Here is a 19,606-nt window from a genome sequence, read left to right as displayed (position 1 = left end):
ATGAGACAGAAAGTACATTCAAAAGATCAAATCCAGCTTTTAATGCATGTCCTCACAATGGCCGTGTTAGTGTTTTGATATATATATATCCCCTTTTCATTGAGATAATGATAAATATTTAAAAAAATCATGTTAAAAGAACGTTAGTTTCAAAATAAAGTCCCTTTTTAAATATGGCTTGGAAGACTGTAAATCCGAAGTTCAAACTAAGCAGATGAGTTCCAATCAGAGATAACCAGTTCCATGTTCGAGTATCTGGATATTGATTAGTTTGATGAAAAACACATCCAAAGTTTAAGATGTAATCACATCGGAATTTTGGTAATTATGAATATCTATCATATTCCTTCTGTATGAACAAGAGGTTACGACTTACTGCCACAAAAAGAGCAACCCCAAACCTTTCTTGGTTTTGATCTGCTTTCAGCATTAGACATGATACTGATGCATTTTCACATCAGGTAGGTACCGGAACCCATTCCACATGGCCCGAGAACCTAACACCCACGAGTCACGAGAATTGAAACGAAGACTCAACGTTCCACAGTACCTTCTCCCAACTACCACTGTAAGCCATTTGAGGCACCCATCGTATTCCTTTCCAAAAGCCTTCTACCATTTTTACTACATCGATATGTAATTTTTTCTTATATCCACGCCATTGGCATCCCTTATCCAAACTAACTGGGGATTGCACCAAAGTTCCATTCTGAGACCGAATCTCAATGCCCCTTCTGGGTATGCCAGCGCTTTATATCAACTAAATTAACGCATTGTGATGTGAGGCCACCATCGCCGATGCTTAGTCAAAGTCAAGTATAGCATCCCAATGAGCAGTAACATTCAATTATTGATGCTTTCTTTCACCTTTTTACTGCTGTAAACTAGAAGAATTGAATCCGACACCTGCCAAGTTAGCGGTATTGGTAAACCAATGGGCTGTGATGAGCTGTTTTCTTCTGCTGATAAATGTGAGGCTCATGCTTGCAGATGGGTACCAGATGAGATCAACAATGGCAATGGCTTCCTCCAGGAGGCTCCTTCAATTTCATCCTCTTTACTTTCCCTGTGTTTTTTTTTTTTTCCTCTACCTGATGACTTTGCCCAGTTACATGTGCAAACTGGGAATGAAAGAGAGACTGGAAAAGTAGCGTTTGGTTGGATTGGAAAAGACAACACAAATCTTGTTTTCCCAAATCCACCAATTCCGTAGTCTTCCAATCAATCTTTCCTTCTTTCTTTAGCCATGGTTCGTGCTTCTTGGCTCCTTAACCTTTTTGATATGTTATTAGGCATGTGGCAGGGGGAAAGAGTCATTGGAAAATCCAGGGTGTGTGGCACTGGGAAGATGCTCTTCCACTCAAAATACTCAAAGGAAAATAAGGTAATTTGGTGAGTGATCTCTTTCAAATGAAGGACTGTTAGAAACTATACAACGCATTTCATATCATGAACACTACATTAGTGTTTCATGAATCTGCCTCAAAGATTGGGGTAGATTCATGGAACACTGGAATTCAGTGTTTCATGAATCTGCCTCAATTTTTGGGACAGATTTATGAAACACTAATGCAGTGTTTTTGTTACAAAAAACGGTGTGATCTCTGGTAGTGCTTTATTTTAGAAAGGTTGCTCACTAAACCTGATTTGCCTTCGTGGAAGTTGGGTCGTGAACCCTCCCAATGCCACCCATTCCTAACTTTTCTCATAATTCTTTCCTTCTACTCCTTGCCAAGATGGAGGAACCCTGATGCTGCAAAGGTATGTTCCTTAATTCAAATATGGCTTATTTATGCATAGTATTGTTACTTAGAAAGATGTTTTCTCGTAACTTCATCTTCTTCAACTTGTGACATAACATGACTGATCCTTTGGAAATTGATCACTTTTGGACCAACTGAGAAGGGTGATATAGGACTGCTCAATGGATTTCCACGGCTCCTAAAAGCCATTTAGACATGGATTTCAACGAAGATTTGCTGAGTATAAGAAAATAGCAGGCTGCTTAATTTTTATTTTTATTTTTATTTTTTTATTAAAGATCAGTTGATTTTGCACCATGTTTGAGCAAAGGCTGGCTCTTAGTTATCTTCTGCGTGGAAATGAAAACAGAAGATTGGTGCTTGAGGATAAATTTCCGCCATGTACATATCAAAAATAGGAAATGTGAGCCAAGAAGCAAACAGATTTTGATTGAAGGGTCTTTAACCCCCACTCTCTCCGTATCTTTCTGAAATTGAAAAATGACATTTGTGGCAGCCAAAACACACCATAAGTGATGAAGAAACAGATAAAAAGGGATAAGAAAAGACATTGTAAGATAATCAAACTTTGGTAACTATTTCCCTTCTTCAACTTTGGTTACATCCTACTTCATCTTCACAGGTCTTGAAATTTTGAGTTTTGAGTCACATAGGTTAAACTTATTCCATACAAAGGTTTAAAAACCCGGTTAATGGGACTTAGAAGCATGGTCTGCGCGGTAATGAGAGCCTTGCGCTGAGTTAGACTGGCCAAGCCCACATTCAGGCGTTGTGAGCTTATTCCAGCTAGGTCAGTTTGATTGTTCTGTATAAGTACGTTTTTGGTTCATACTGTGCATCTAGTAGAGTATTTTATCCTACCGCCAAACAAGAGAGCGTTTGGGCAGCTGCCTACTAGTTTCCATCACATCCATTACCCAAGAATCACTGGGCAAGAAAATTATTGATTGAGATGTGTACCAAACATAAAACAACGACATAATGGGTAACTTGATTTAGCTCCGTTGGTTTTCACGATCAAGTTAAGCATTTATAGAATTGGTAGATAGGCAAGGCTCCCTGGTAACCAATGAAGCTCTTTCCAATCAAACACACAATTCTAAGCCTGCAAAAAAATTAAGCTGTGGTTAATTCACATGTAGACACTTGTCGCAGTTTATGTTTGACAACAGACGCATTTTAATCCAATGATAAACAAAGCTGAGGTTAAGGTAATCTCTATCAGTTTGCAGCATCAAAATGTTCATGTCCGGAAAGCGAAGAGAACAAATTGATAGTATGAGGAACTAATCTCTCATCTCTTGTCCGTTAATCATACTAGTAAGTGTGAAAAACTATACAAGAAACATCAAGTTGATAAGATAGGAGAAAGTAGAGTTTTGATCTTAAATCCATTATTCTCAAATCGTGAGGATGTTAGAACAAGGGCAATCAAATGCCCCCTCAATGAGCCGCTAGCTCAGTCTTCAACCTACCTTTTTGTGTTAACTCTCAAAAGAGCTAGAAATGCGAATATGATGGTTAATTACAGCAATAACCTTCATTTACAACTAATTTTATAAAGTTTTCTAAAAAATGGCAGCCACCAACAAAGTTCAAAATGCTATAAAAATTTCATTGGAATCTAGGCTCACTGCTTCCACAACAGGATTACTGACTTTGAAAACACATTTGCCCATAGTCCATGCCCCTGACTTTATTTAGCCCATAGCCCTAACGGTCGTTCTTTTATAACCATTCTTTAGCTGCTTTTTCCATTTCTCAGGTGCCATGTAATCTTTACAAATCATATATATAGCCTAACTCAATGTTATTATAAGTCCAGAATTGATGGTTGATTCGGTGTTTGATTCAAGGAGGCCATGTATAGTCTAAACTTCGTTAAACATTTTTTTACATATTACTTAATTACTTACTTTTCCTTTATTATTTCTGAAACTAACTATTTAACACTTTTAGCCAAGTCCAACCAAGCCAGCGAATTAGTCTGAAATTTTAAAAAACAATATCTAGAAATCAATTAAAAACAGATACCATCTAATCAGATTCCGCCTTTTCCGCTGTCAAACTAGGAGGCGTCAGATACAGACCCACAGACCGCCGTCCCTCCCATCAATTGTTGACAGATGAGTAAATCCTTATCTGAATTTGCAGGAAGCAAACGTGTCCACAGTATGGTAGGGTGCCCAACTATTGTTGGGCGTAGTCCTTCGGAAATATCCAGCAATTCACGAGCACTTCAATAAGTTTTCCGAGTTTCTCAAATGGGATACCCACCCGCCACCCGGCAGCTTCTCGGCTGCCTCGATGGCCGTGACCAGTGGGCCACCAGAGCTTGCATTATTGTCGAGCACGGAGTCAACACCCGCATTAAAACCAGTTCTTCCATGCAGGAGCATCCCCATTAAAGAATTGAAAAGAGGGACAGCGGGAGGAAGCTGCCCTTTGAAACCATGGGCAACTAAAGCAGTTTTACAAAACCACTGTCCTGCCATCCATGGCCTTTTACTCGCTTGGCTTGTAATCTAACCCCTTCTTCTGGTTAGGAGCTTTGGTGGAGAGAGTTGAAGAGGAAGCGACAAAAGGGCAGAGGGAGGGAGTGCTCAGAAAAACGGAGGCTGGGTTGTGTCGGGGAGGCCATTAATGCTTTTGGCAGACAACTGAGCTCTTGGCTTCCCCATACCACCCATGCCATGGTTTTTCTTTCACTCTTTCCTTGTGCTTCTTTTGCTTGTTGTTACAACAGTAGCAGCAGAACGCAAGCAGCAGCAATGGAGAAAGGGCAGTGAGAAGAGGGAAGGAGTCTCTGGAAGACTCAGGTTAGGTGGAATAGGGAAGACGCTTTTTACTCCATATTGTAAATGTTATGTCTTTCCTATTCCACTCATACCAATAGTTTTCTCGTTACTCTTTCCTTCTGCTTCCTGCCAATATACCCAGGAGTTTGTTCTGTTGTTCATATCATTAGGCAATTAGACAGCGACAGAAAGAAAATTTAGCCAAAGTTCTCATGTTATTTTTCCTTCTTCTTTTTCATATTATCTATCTGTTGAACAAGGTAAAGTTGGTGTTGGGTAAAGGTTGGATTATTGGGGTGTAAATAACCATGGTCATGAACATGGTGATCTTTTTCTTTCCTTCTAATTAAGAAACTAGAATAGGAGTTGCGGATTTCTTGGGTATGTTGGGTGATTCAGTGTTTTCTGATGTATGCCTGATCGCTTTACACAAATCACCTTATTTCGGAATGAACAAGAGGGGTGTGCCTAACCCTTTGGAACTCGAAAGCAAAAAGAGAAATACAATCATAGTTCACAAATTTCAGCATGTTTCTGGTGATATTATGCATCGGATAGGATTCTGAAGGGATTAATGTATTATGAAAGCCATTTGTTTATATGTTTGTAATAATATTGGCAGTGAAAATTAGTGGTTTGGTTAATTTATTTGACATATTTACACTAACATTAACATATATGCCAGAATTTTTTGGAGCAAAAAACTAAAGTTTCAAAACAAATGCGTCAAGGATTTTATTTAACTTTGCTACAATTATCTTTTTGTAAATTTTCAGGAGGAGCCCGCAACAAGTCGCCTAAGTTTACACCATTAGTAAAAAATGATAATCTGCCTACTAATGGTAGGTTATTATTAATTTAAGCTTAGGAAAAGCTGATAAAAAACCAAAATACTTCTAGTGAAAATAAATTATAATTTCATTAATATTAATACATGATTACATGATGGTTTTAGTAGCCATTGAACAAAAGTTTAAATGCGCTAAGCAATATCTCTTTGACTAACCATAGAAAAATTTAAATTTCCTTTAAAAAATAAGAAAAATTTAGTAATGTTTTTCATTACTGCCAATTCTTAAGCGTGCTTTTAAAAATTTCCCTTATTTTTTGCATTTTGTTTAATTGTGTGGAGGTGACAATACTTACATAATTTGACACGAAGAGTCGAGATATAATAATGTGTGACGAAAAGAACCTTGGATCTCGTTTTCATTTGCTCATGGGAGCTAGTTCATGGGCCATAAGTTGAAGTTGAATTAATTGCACCTATAAGTTGAAGTTGCAATAATTGTGCATATGTTAAGTTGTGGACTATGATTATGAATATTTAAACAGTTCAGGTTATGGCTGAATCCAACTTTAACAAATTCAACTTGATTTTAGAGCTCATCGAGTGAGTGAATGACTGATGATTCATTCAGGTCGGACAAATCGTTCAAAGTGCTTATGAAATTTGATGGTCATTGCAATCGTATTGAATGGTTCTTGATACTAAAAGTCATTGATTCAAGTTAGACAAATCTTAAAAAGTGCTCACCATACTAAGTTTGATGGAGGCAATTGTATGTCATTCATGGTGATCATTACCAAAGAGTTTTATCTGAATAAACACTCTTCATAAGAGGTCAGCAATTTCATTTAGAAGCTTCAGCAATTTAAAGTTACTGACTTTGCTCTGATATGAATCAGTCAGCTTCAGCAATTTCATTTAGAAGCTTCAGCAATTTGAAGTTACGAGTGCTTTGGGGATTCGCTTTGAGAGTGCGTGCTTTGCCACTGAAGCAACCCTCCTACTTTCGCTCATCCATCTTTTAAGGTCTAGAGTTGCTTATGATGCCTTGAAAAAAGTACAACAATTATGCTTCAACTTGAAGATACAGAAACTTGCTGTCTACTGGCCCCGCTTAGACCGTTGTACCAACCCTCTCGGAGATAACAAATTCGACCTAATATGTTTTAGGTAATCAAATCCAAATTTCCACTTGAGTTTGGAACATTTTCTTTTAAATCTAATTAAGATTAGACTAGCATAAGAATATCCATGGATTGGATCGTTATTCAATCTCAGTCTTATATCAAATTTGGATTCAGATTCGATTGCTACATACCAAAATATGAATTGGATTGGTAACTGAATGTAGAAACTTTTTGTAGAATCTAACTAATCAATTGAAAATCAGTGACATTTGATCCAGTATTTTGAAATGGACGAAGCCATGGACCAAACCTTAAATGCGATTCAAGGTTCCACAATGTTGTTTAATCATCAGCCACTGTTAATATCTTTTTTTTCTTTCAACTCATTAAGTAGAAAAAGGAGGTTCTATATCTGATCATATAGTATGAGAATGCCAGTAATTGAGTTCTATTCTAAGCTGGTTAGTCTTACCATCATGTGTGAGGACCAGAACCCTAATTGGTTCACTTAAAAAGCCATTGTTGTTAGCATTGGCACTGGATCCATTTTCCTTTTGCGAATTGTATGTGAGGAACATGGCCACAAATATCGATTTCGGGTTTTACATGATGAGCTTTTGTACAGGTATAAGACGACAAAGTTGTTTTTTACGGAAAAAAAATGCAAAATTTCAGCAAATTTTTAAAACAATTAATCTTTTGGCAAGAAAAAGAAAAGTGTCCCAAATCTTAAAATTAAAATGCGGAGAATGTGGAAATAAAATTTTGGTAAGTACAAGCTGCAAAAAACACGAAAAAATGTGGAAAACATGAAAAAGTGAAAAAAGTGCGAATGGTTTTTTCATTTTTGATGTTTTTTTTAAGAGAACTTTTTTTCCACATGTTATTCGGCTAACCAGCTTTTGACATTTCGAACACTTTTTTTTTAATAATACGCTTTTTTGTCGCTACGGTGAGGAGTTTATCTCCTTGTCCACCACCTGCAATAACCTATTGTTCATTCCCTCCTGTCCACAGAGAAAGTCTTTCCACCTCTTTTGGCCTTGTGGACAGATTAGACAAGAACCAACAAGCGAAGATAGAGCACCAACATCCAGGTAGAAAGATCGCAATTGTTCACAGAATCTTGAGTTTAGCCAATTAGTCAAGTATGTGTGGCCCAGCTTATTGACTTTCTAGCTTGTATTTTTCAACTTAGCACTTAATGATCTCCATCTCAGTCTCCTACTTGGGTCTTGAGCACTATGCAAAGCTAGAACCAAAACAGCCGTGCATTTCACATCCAAACAAATTTTTGTTGGACTGGGTTTTGGTATTCCCATTGTATCTCCAAGATTAGGAAATGTTTCCAGATTCCCTTGACTAGAGGTGATATGCATCTTCACATTCCTATTTTCTTCCACCTAAATGTCTGTCGTATTTTCTCAACCTTTTTTTGTAGCTTACTGATCTTTAGATGCAAGGGATTGAAGGTGAATTTGAACTAGCTAGGAGAATGCATCTTGGCTGTCAGCTTGTGGGCCTTCCTTCATGGAAAATGCTGCTTTATTGGCGGTAGTTCTGAGTACCCATTTCAGCTTTGATGTTGGATTTCATGTCAGCCATGGAATTGCCCCAACAGTGAAATAGTAACATTAATTTTTCTTTTTTTGGGTTTTCTGTGATGAGGAACTCTTCGTTGATAGCTATTTGTGTGTGTGTATACATAGTTTTTTACTTGCAACAGTATCTATGAAGAAAACCATTGGTCAAGATCATTCGTTAAACCATTGGTCAAGATCATTCGTTGGGTGAACAGAAGGTTATCCCACCACCCAAACGTGAGTAAAACGTTCTTCTCCTCCACAACCCCCTTTTTGTTTTAGAGTTGTATCGGCATCAGGATATGGGTGAACACGAGCCGAGTCGAGCCCGAGTTCAGTCAGATTGAGCTCGGCTCAACTAATGAAAGCTCGCTCGACAGAAGCAGCTCGACTCGGCAGTTACGTGTTGAGTTCAAGCTCGACTCGATTAAAGCTCGACAAACTCGTTTGAATAGAATAGATATTCATCATTACGTGTTGAGGTCGAGCTTGACTCGATTAAGGTTCGACAAACTCGTAAACTTGTTTGAATATATCGACTTGATTAAGGCTCGACAAACTCGACTAAAGCTCGAGCTCGACTTGGCAGTTACGTGTTGAGCTTCACCTCAACTTGATTGTTTGAACCTGTCGACTCATGAAACTGGAGCTCGACTCATTAAGCAAATGATTTGACTCAAACTCATTTACAAGTCAAGATTTAACGAGTTAAGCTCATTGTTCACCCCTACGTCAGACAGATAATAGGACAGTCAAGTTCATTTTTTGACAGGTAGAGCGTTCAGAACATTTGTGGCATATTCTTACCACTTTGAATATTTTAAGTCCGACGTCCCGCCCCACGCGAATGGTGCGGCATCAGTTTCGAGGCACCTAAGTTCGTCAGTCTTTTTACTCCATGGAAGAAACTCTTATTTTGCATATTGTATCAGGAATGCATTACCTGTCAAGACACTGTAAAAATATTAAAAAATATATTAAATGTTTTAAATAACGGAAGCCCAAGTCAGTATCCAACAAACATGTGTATTTTAGCAGTATATTTCTTAGGTGCATCTACCATTAATAATTAGCTTTTATTTCTCTTTGGATGTTTAGATCTAAACCTCAGCATGTGATTCACGAGGTTGGTAAGTTGAAACTCATCAATCTTTGATTTTTTTTTTTTTTTGGAAGTCCTACATGTATTTTGGTTCTTTTCATGATTCAAAAATCAAGAATTCAATTGTATTCCAGATCTACAAGCGACTAGCTAAAGTAGATCAAATTTTGTGTCTCAAAGAACATATTATTTTCGTCGGAAACAAATTTAAGAGCTAGATTTCCATACTGGGACGAACAATTTCTTGCGAATCGGCCTTTTTTATTTTTTGAACAAAAAAAAAGTAAAAATAATGAGAAAAAAAAATAAAAAATAACCAGTCGACCTTAAAGTAAGTGATGAAAACTTTGTGGCTCATGACAATTGACATATACATGATATACCCTGAAATATCTAACATTATCAGACATGATCTTGAGTAAATCCATATACAGTTCACTTCATAAAGGGACTTTTCAATGTGACCGCCGTCACATCCTCAATGCACTTGTACTAACATGTTTTATAAACCCTAAACGTGAAGAATATAGAGGCCATAAAAAATGAGAGTTTTTCTTTTGTTTTTTTTTTCCCCCACTTTGAAAGCCTACCCATTTTACTTTTGTCTTTTTGTTTTTGTTTTTTCTTCTTTTTCCTTACCTTTGGCTATGTATGATACATATATAAATTGGATGCTACCACAAATCCAAAGGATCTTGCTACCCACTTTAATTTTTTATTTTTGTCCTTACCCTATGGCTGTGCTCTTGGTAGCTTCATATCTAAAATTGGAGTCCATCACAAATTCAATGGTTGTTTTGACCTCAGCATACACTTGAAAAGCACTTGTTAACCTATATTTTTAGTTAAAAATACGTTAGATATTCTTACTGCATTTGAAAATATATGCGATAAGCAGATATGGTGATACGCGTTTGTCTTAGATTCAATTAGTTAGTAATGAAGATCTCAAATACGCCGTGTTCACCTCATCGATGAATTTCACCCAAGGCTATATAAAATATAGCTCGCTGGGAACCACCAAAAGGTAGAGATGTGGATGGATTAGATATATTTGATTTTATGTCTCATGTTGAATTCACTTGGTTGGATTTGTGAAAGAACATGATATCCAACTGAGATCTAACAAACACATCTAACTCTTAGCCTTGCATCTTATTTAAGCTCTCATTTTGAATCTTAAATTGACTATATTGAATCTAATTAGTCAAATTTCAAACATCTCATACCGTATAAGGCGTAAAAGTTCCCAAGAAAAGTAGAGAGAATTCACCTCTGCGACTACAAATGACCGTTTTTTAAGAAAAAAAAAAATCTACTCGAAACTCTTCATTCTAAATCCTTCTCATGCCAACAGACGCCATCCCGAGTCTTTTAAATCAATAAGAAACTTCCACAACCATTTAAATAGGGCTGCACATCTGCAAGTTGAGCTCGGTCAAACTCACTCAATAGACCAAGTCTCGGCTCGAGCTTGATTCGTTTAAGCTAATTTACCAAACTCTTCATTTGACTTAATCTCTTCCTATAATTTTAAGTTTGAAAATTACAAATCAAAAACTAGAATGAAATTGCTTATTCTAAGTTTAATTGAGTTTGAGTTCACGTAATTTAAACTTTACTCGTTCATGAACTCGAGTTTTCCATTAAGTTCAAGCGCAACTTGTTTGTAACATAATCAACCTCGAGTTACCTCGAGTCGCACAACGTCATATTTAATTATGGGGACTCTGCAGTCCCCACCGACCCACCACTCTCATCAAGTTTCAACAACTGAACAGTCCCCCCATCCGTCTCCGTCTCGTCTTCCTCTCGCAGTCAAAACTCCTGCATCTATTTCTCCGCCGCAGGGAAAACAGACATTTCTCCACGGAGAAAGGGAGGAAGACATAACAGAAGAGATCACGTTTCTTGGAGCCAGCGTCGCTGTTCTCTCTTTTATCTTCTTGTTCTTTTCTTTTCCAAGTGCGTTTCGGAGCAAGGTGCTGTCCGGCTGCTTCGCTGCAATGGAGCGCGAGCTGACGAGAGGGAGCGAGCGGGAGCTCGTCCCTTTCCTGGTCTTCGGCGACGATGGTCGCCTCCAGAAGATTGAACGCTTCTCTCACTACGTTGGTAACGTTCACTGCTACATCTTCCTTTCCCTCAACCTTTCCTTTCAAGGTTTCTTCATTTTCAAATTGACATCTTCATTTTCAAATTAATATCTTTAAATATGTCTGTTGTTATGTATGTAAATGCCCTTTCATATATAAAAAGCTGCAAAGAAAGCTCCATAAAAAAAAATTTCTTCTTTACTTGTTTTCCTTTCCAACGCACTCCTACAAACATAATCTTTTCCTATTGCTTCTATTTTGGGGTTTGTTTCGGAAGATTTCTTGTCTTTAAAGTTTGATATACATTCTCATTTTATCGGCTCTCTCTTTCTCTCTAGATATAGTCATTTGCTTCTCATTCACCAAGGATCATGAAACAATGGGTCAAACCTCTCTTTCTCTCTAGATATAGTCATTTGCTTCTCATTCACCAAAGATCATGAAACAATGGGTCAAACAATCTTAGCTTTAACGTGTTCAATGAATTTTATGACATAAGCTTATTAAACAATCTTATGAGTATGTTTGCATAGTTAAATTCATCATAAAAGGACGGTAAACTCTATGTCTTGGAAAATGATATTGGCCAAACCTTTCCATGGGCGGCCCCAGATCATGTTAAATGCCACGCATATATTTTTGTTTCTCAGCAAAAAACCACCGACAGAAAATTATCTTTATATAAAAAGAAACCCATTGGAACCAACTAAATGTGAGGGGTCACATCCATCATCCGTATTGAATTATAGAAAAGCGAACGACAACAGCAAAGCAAATAATGAAAATTTTCACAGAAAGGGGTTCCCGCTATATACATATTTTGGTAAAAACCGGTAAAATCCGAATCTCTTAAATTTGTGTTAAAAATTGTTTTAAATGAATTTTTATGCGTTTATAAACATTAATTTAATACAAATCGTGCTTTAATTCATATTATTTTTATGAAAAAAAGTTTATCTTTCTACTATAAAAAATGTTAATACTATAAAAACCATTCATTTTTTCAATTATTCAGAAAACGTTATTAAATTAAAAAATGATAACTTAAACTATGTTTCTTGACGAATCGCGCTTAAAGTAATTGTATCTCTTAGGTTGCCAAAAAAAATACTTTAATAATAATTTTAATGGGTTTGGTCTTTGTTCCTTATCCAAGTTGTTTACCAACTTATATATATATTTATATGAACTCAAATCCTCCGAGCTCTCCATCCAATCATAACATGCTTAGGATGTGATTGAACACACTGCCCGATGCAATACTATGTATCAATAAATCTTATCTAAATAACTTTAATATATATATATATATATATGTGTGTGTGTGAATTATTTAAATTAGAGTATTTATAAGGATAATTAATTAAAGCTATCTTCCCTCATTTAGTATAAGACATATGAGGAGATTGTTTTTGGAAAATGCAGCTAGGCACTTGGGCATCAAAGATGCAGAGCGATACCCAAACTTCTGCAAATTAGCTGATGACTACCTAAGAGATCCAAAGGGTAGCCCGGAAGAAATCTACGATTTTTTCGAGAATCAAAATGACCCAACGGCACTCCATGAGCTGTTCACTAATGAGCTCGAGTCATGCATCCTTAGCTACTTGGCCTTCCATTGGAGCCACGCATCGTCCTTCATTAACGAGGTTAACAATGAATTTACTGGCCTTTTCTCTCTCTAAAGTTAGCTCATTATTGTGCTTGTTTGCTTCTTTTATGAAGGCTTTAAGCGTCGGTAAGCTGAAAAAGAGCAAGCTCAAAAGCATGGTAATGTCAGCTACTAGGTGAGTTTTGTAATCTAACTTAACCGGGTGCGGACCAACTTAGACTCACTTGACCTGCACTGAGCCCGTTGATGCCCACAGGAAACAAAGGATCGACAAGGTGACCAAGAACCTCAAGGTGACTAGGGTTTTCTCGACGTTGGTTGACGAGATCAATGCAATCAGAACGAAGCGGGACTTGCCACGTGCCGTCGAGACGGTCACCGCAAAGACCAAAGACCCGAGACCGGTCCTCCTTTTCATGGGTGGTGGCATGGGTGCAGGCAAGAGCACGGTGCTGAAGAAGATCATGAGAAAGTATGAGCCGGGCAAACTGAACTTGACCTAAACCGGACCGTTACGGTCCTCTTCTACTTTTCTTGTGGGTATTTAGGCAAAGTGGGTTCCAGATGGCTCGGACCCATGTGGGTGGGTGGGTCTTGATGAGGAGCTAATAGGACTGAATGGGTGGGCTGAAATGCAGGGGTTATTGGGCAGAGGCGGCGAAGGAGGCAGTGGTGGTTGAGGCGGATGCATTCAAGGAGACAGACGTTCTTTTTCGAGCCCTTAGTGCTAGAGGACACGATGATATTATCCACACGGCCGAGTTGGTATTTCTCTCCCCCTTTCTCTCCCTTGTCAACTGGCTTATAGCATAATTGGTCGAAACTTTCGCACAAACACAATGTATTTAGGTTGGATTTAACTTGTTGTTACATTTATATTGAATGATTTAAGAGATTAAAATCACAAGTATCAATATAATTAAGATTTAAGTCATTTTTTGATTTATTGTAGTTAATCCAATAAATACAACTTGCCATTACATTTATATTGCATGTTTTAAGAAATTAAAATCAAAAGTTCATATATTGATATTTGATTCCTTATAGTTAATTTAATGAGTTCATCGACATTAAAGCAAATAAATTGAGGGCCTCTCCTCATGAATGTAAAATTATAGTTAATCTAATGAGTGCATCGGCATTAAAGCAAAGAGACTTAGGACCTCCCTACTCAATGAAAAATTATGTTATTAATTATCGAAAAAGGAAATACCGAATATCAAGTAAAAGAGAGTTTTAATTTGACGAATAAAAGTGAGAAAAGCTGACCTGCCATAAAATAAAATTAAAAAAAAAAAAAGGAAAAAAAGAAAGAGAGAGAGGAAGAAATGCTGAGCAGGAAAACAGAACAGAACAGAAGACCACGTATTGCTGCATAAAAGAATAAGAAAAAGGGAAACAAAACAGATATGATGTACGCGAATCAAATGTGAAGAGGAGATGAAATTTTGCCGTGCATGAATACTGATTTGAATTCTTCGATGCATTTGGTAAAATCAGGTGCACCAGTCATCGACCGATGCGGCTTCATCGCTGCTGGTGACCGCACTGAACGAAGGGCGGGACGTGATCATGGACGGGACCTTGTCGTGGGAGCCGTTCGTGCGGCAGACGATTGAGATGGTTCGGAACGTCCACCGGAAGCGCTACAGGATGGGAGTCGGGTACAAGGTTGCAGATGATGGCTCTGTGACAGAGAGTTACTGGGAGGAAGCTGAAGAAGACGACGTCCCAAGCGAGAAGGGAGTGAAGGAAAGGCATCCCTACAAGATTGAGCTTGTGGGTGTTGTTTGTGATGCTCACCTTGCGGTCGTCCGCGGGATCAGGTACTTCAACTACTTGAGATCCATCGAGGGTGTTTGATGTGTGTTCCCAAGGACATAAAACAGAACGCTTCTCGAAGGAGGAGATGGTTTCTGATGTTCCTTCCATGCATGGATAGGGACGTTGAAAAGGTTGCATTCGATTCGAATTGGATATTGTATACCAATTATTGAATTTTCATACTTTCGAATTGAGATTAGGATTCAAATATGAACAACAAAAAAGTTTATATGATATCAAAATCTGCTTTTAACTTTACAATCAGAATCCGATCCTGATCCTACTTTTGTTTTCAACTCTGGAAAAGGTAAGAGAATAAGACATAGTATATGAAATATATATAATGCATTGAAGATGTATTATTATTATGCCACACAACCAGGTTATTCATTTCCATAAGTTACGGTCCGTGCAGAAATGTGTATGTATATATGTATGCGTTTGTATATGTCTCCCTGTCTACATATATGCATTATATTGTATAGGTTTTCTGATCAAAGTTTTGGTTTCAGGAGGGCCATTATCATGGGGAGAGCAGTGAGGGTAAGCTCCCAACTGAGATCTCACAAGATGTTCGCCACTGGCTTCCCTAAGTACTGTAAGCTGGTAGATGAAGCCATGCTCTTCTCCACAAATGCTGTGGGAGGTCCTGCTAAGGTAAGCTTCCAGAAACAAGAAACCATGTCCTTCATAACTGTTCGAATGCTAGCTAAGACATCAACATCACATACAAAGACAGCACCCAAATTCAGATAATAAAATACAGTGATGGCAAGCAAGGATAGATTAAGAAATTGACGACCAAGAAACTTCCGATAACTTGATATCATTGGAAGCTTAAAAGACGTTCATTATACTTCATTAGACTGTTCATATAGAAATCTGTTAATCTATGTGCATTCTGTACTTTTTCTAATGCAAGGTTTTCAATGGCATGGTTTCAGTTGATTGGAAAGAAGGAAGAGGGAGCAACCATCCAGCCAGTTGATTCAGACTATGATTGGCTTAATAAGGTGTCGATGCTGAACATGAATGCAAAATCAGTGGAAGATTTGTACAGTAACGCAAACCATTGCAGTAAGGCAAGCGAGGTGTGGAAAGATGTGATTGATTTTCCATCCAGAAAAGAGAACCAACTTCAACTCTTGAATGCCATTACCAAGGCTGAATTCACATGAGTTGGTAACTGAACTGAGAGCTGCAGATAATCTGCAATCTTTGAGCCTTCATAACATCAGTTCTCAGAATCTCACTTAGCCATGTAATTCGCAGAAAATCTGCCATCCAGCTAGTTTTCTCGGCAAACATTTAGAATGCAATTGCTTCACTATATGTACTAATCCTTCTAGTTGCAAGAATAAACAGGATCCTTGGCTGGTTTCGAGCCTAGAGATCCACTTATCGGCCTAGAGCACGTATTGGTGAGTGGGATCGAAAGAAATGGTGTGTTATTAAACAATAAAGTCTTTTTATCCACATAAGCTGGTTGTTCCTAAGTTCATATTATGATTTACTCTTACAGGAGATTAGGAGATTGAGACATATTACGTATCTTTATGTATAATTTCTTTTTCTTTTAGATGTGAACAAGTGTGTAGTTTGGGTCGGAATTTTTGTTTACCAAGAAATTAATCTAATAGCAAGGCCTTAGACTGCATATGGTATATGTTTTTCTGTTGAAAATTCCAGTCTTTTGAAATTATTTGCAATAGATAATCCTATCGAGGATTGTTCATCAACTGAGATCCTACCTTATGATAAGTATAATAAACTAAAGGATGTTCTCCAAATAGTTTTGCAACCATGATTTCCAATAGCAAATATTCATCGTCAACCAATGCACCATGTCAACTGGCTAGCACATAGATAGAGTATTGATTCTGACGCATTGAATATATCCACTTTCAAAATCCCATTATTGATGCCAAATACCAGCGAAACATGGACAAGTAATGTAATGAACACTTGCATCCTGAGGGCAGTGGCGGCGCCAAGATTTTTTACCGGTGAAGCATTTGTGTAGGTGACACAACTTTGGTGTGGGCACTACATATAAATTTAGAATCATAACAATGTGAAGTTAACACATTATAATGAGATTTTTGATGGGCTGGTGTGGGCAGTGGCCCACCACAGCCAACAAATATCTCGCTACTGCCTGGGGGAACGTTCAACCTTCTTAGCATTACAAAGTCTTTATTACATCCATTTGGTCTTCCAAGACAAACACAACATTACCTACATACTCAACAAAGCTAGATAATACAGTAATTCAACTCTGTACAAAAAATCAACTAACTTAATTCCCTTCCAAATCATCCGCGATCCTTTTCACAAGTTACTTCAGCTTAGGGTTCGTTTAGTAAACGGAATAGTATGTAACTGTTTTATAAGTATGGTCTAAAGGTTTGGGCAGATTTATGAAATACCTTAAAAAGTGATTCATGAATCTGCCCTAATTTTTGAACAGTTTGTAACTATTCTATTTGTCAAATGGGTTAGACTTACACTTGCCTAAGTACCTTTGTTTGAGGTAAAATACAGCGTACATACTTCCACATTGACTAGTCGAACTAGCACTAAGTATTTATTTGGCTTGCACAAGTAATGCACCATGAGGCAATGCATCTTTTTCATCTTTCAGTTTGTTGTCATTTTTTGCTAAAGGAGTTTAGAACCACGGTTCCTCCACCATATTTGAGATCATAAGGTCTTCCATGTAGGCTCGGTCGAGCTCGAGCTCCGATCAAGTTCTAGGCAATCCCACCCAGCTTGAGTTGGTCCAGCTCTGCTCAAACTCGGCTTGTCACAACTATGAGTGGGCTCTCACATCAACATTAATGAATGACTTTAAATTGAAAAGATGAAATGTTAGGTCCCATATTTCATTAACATTAATGAAATATGGAATGCACTTTAAAAGTCCAATGCTAAGTCCAACTTATATGCTAAGTTGCGCACCTTTTCATGGCGATGAAGAGGCGTTTGCAGACAAAAGTGATCCATCTGCAGTGCTCGGGTGACGGATCGACCACCTCGTGCTAAAAAATAAAATGTCTTCGTCAACAAACCAATTGACAGATTGGTTTTCCTGTTATGCAGAGTGGCGCATAAGCGTAGTATCATACATTTGCATTTCACGTTACTGAGTCTCAACGTGTTTGACCGTTCCCCATACGCGCTATTTTTTTGACGGCAAAGTTTCTGGTGAGCATCACGAGGGGGGTTGGCGCAATTGATGGGGAAAAAGTTGATAGAGGCCATTTTTATTTCAAATGTTCAGGATGTAAACTTCAAAAACAAAGATAATGATATACAAGTTGAAGTATCACAGTATCCCAAAACACCAAAAACAAACCTGGTACTTAAAATTTCTCGGTTATAAAGTCTCAACGTGTTTGACCGTTTCCCTTACGCGCTATTTTCTTGACGACGAAGCCCCTGGTAAGCATGACGAATGGATTGGCACAATTTTTGGGGCAAAAAGTTGATAGAGGCTGTTTCTATTTCGAATTTTCAGGGTATAAACTTCAAATGTTGCAAAAAAAAGACAATGATATACAAGTTGAAGTATCGCAAAAGCGATCGTCATCCCAAAGCACCAAAAGCAAACCTGATACTTGAGAGAATGAGATGAAGGGTGGAGACATGCAATACTCCTACACCCAACAAAGTGGTGGGTAGTCTGCCGGAACATATTATATTATGGCCTAAAAGTTCACTTTTGTGTAAGTTTTGTCAAAATTTGGTTCATGTATAAGAGCTTGACCAGTGGCCTGTGGTTTTGATATACACTTAAAAAACGTTTCAAATGTTTGCTGGAGTAAGTCAATTGATCCATATGAGGGTCGAATAGTTGAAAAAAATTTCTTTCGAATCTTGCTTGGAACAGTATTATCGTTTTGATGTCAATAGATTGGATTTGGATTAGATGTATTCTTTGCCGTATTTCGATTATAGAATGTTCATACATTTTGAATAACTGAGAGGTTCATCCCTACTCCTAAAAAAAAAGGGCAAAGGCCCTTCATTCCTCTTGCCTCTAGGGTCCTATGAGCTGCATCAGTGTAAGCATCAGCGACGGCCATGGTGCACCCCTCAACTTGGATGTTGTGCCCCACTGCTTTAAAACGCATGAGCATATCACCTTGGAAATCAAACTAGATGTCTACTTTCAACAGAGCCTTAGCCCGGTCTGCTATGCTCCATGCCTTTTGAAACATAATGTTCATATATTCGGATTCAAGTGTGTATAAAGAAAAGTCTAATACCATATCAGTGTTCAAATTCGAATTTACAATTCAGATCTGGTTTTCAAATCCACACCCAAATCCAAATCCGACTTTAAACTGAACCTCAAATCTACCTTCAAAATGAAAAGATTTGATGTAGGATATATATGTAAAATCAAACCTAAATCTGATTGGATATTTATCTAAATCAGAACCCAAATCGATGTCATTCTTAAGGCCGAATCTGATTCGATTCCTTAATTGAATGATTTTTTTTTTTTACATATCCAGTTTTTCTTTTTAACAGTTTGAGTAGGATATCCGGATTTGTCAACATCAGCCTCTCGTGATGCTCGTATTTAGAATTATCTACTGCTTCCCTCTCCAATGCTTTTGCAAGCTAAGATGAAATCGGTATAAGCGATAAATTGTCTGTTTATTTAGTAACTGGACCGTCTCAAGGCGAAGAATACAGTAAAATGTCTCATTTTTTTAATTGGTGTCACCAGGAATCCATAATTTAGTCGTTATTAATATATCAAGTCTGCTCCATGTTATTCTGATGGTCCGTGGAGAAGTTCAGAGTCATTTGCTTAATAAAGTAAAATCCAGATAAAGTCTATCGGGGTTGGTGAAAATCCGATACGCTGAAGTCCTCGTAAGAATTAGGAGTCCGAACACG

General features: G+C 37.7%; 1 protein-coding gene and 1 long non-coding RNA gene across 2 annotated transcripts; both read left to right on the top strand.

Moving 5' to 3' along the window:
* The first annotated feature begins 842 nt into the window (after positions 1 to 842).
* Positions 843 to 2,198, top strand: LOC116246166 (uncharacterized). Its single transcript, XR_004170660.2, has 2 exons — positions 843 to 1,761; positions 1,906 to 2,198. It is a non-coding gene; the product is annotated as an uncharacterized LOC116246166 (long non-coding RNA).
* Positions 2,199 to 10,913: 8,715 nt separating this feature from the next.
* Positions 10,914 to 16,349, top strand: LOC116248914 (calmodulin calcium-dependent NAD kinase-like). The gene is made up of 8 exons (XM_031621953.2): positions 10,914 to 11,275; positions 12,682 to 12,905; positions 12,982 to 13,043; positions 13,125 to 13,340; positions 13,507 to 13,633; positions 14,369 to 14,694; positions 15,205 to 15,349; positions 15,637 to 16,349. The coding sequence occupies exons 1-8, from the start codon at positions 11,170 to 11,172 to the stop codon at positions 15,868 to 15,870; spliced, it is 1,440 nt and encodes a 479-aa protein (XP_031477813.1). The 5' UTR covers positions 10,914 to 11,169; the 3' UTR covers positions 15,871 to 16,349.
* Positions 16,350 to 19,606: the final 3,257 nt, after the last annotated feature.

The sequence above is a fragment of the Nymphaea colorata genome, chromosome 1 (genome assembly GCF_008831285.2).
Source record: "Nymphaea colorata isolate Beijing-Zhang1983 chromosome 1, ASM883128v2, whole genome shotgun sequence".
In the NCBI taxonomy this organism is placed as follows: Eukaryota; Viridiplantae; Streptophyta; class Magnoliopsida; order Nymphaeales; family Nymphaeaceae; genus Nymphaea; species Nymphaea colorata.
Note: the sequence above shows the minus strand (reverse complement) of the source record. Positions and strands in the feature narration are given on the sequence as shown.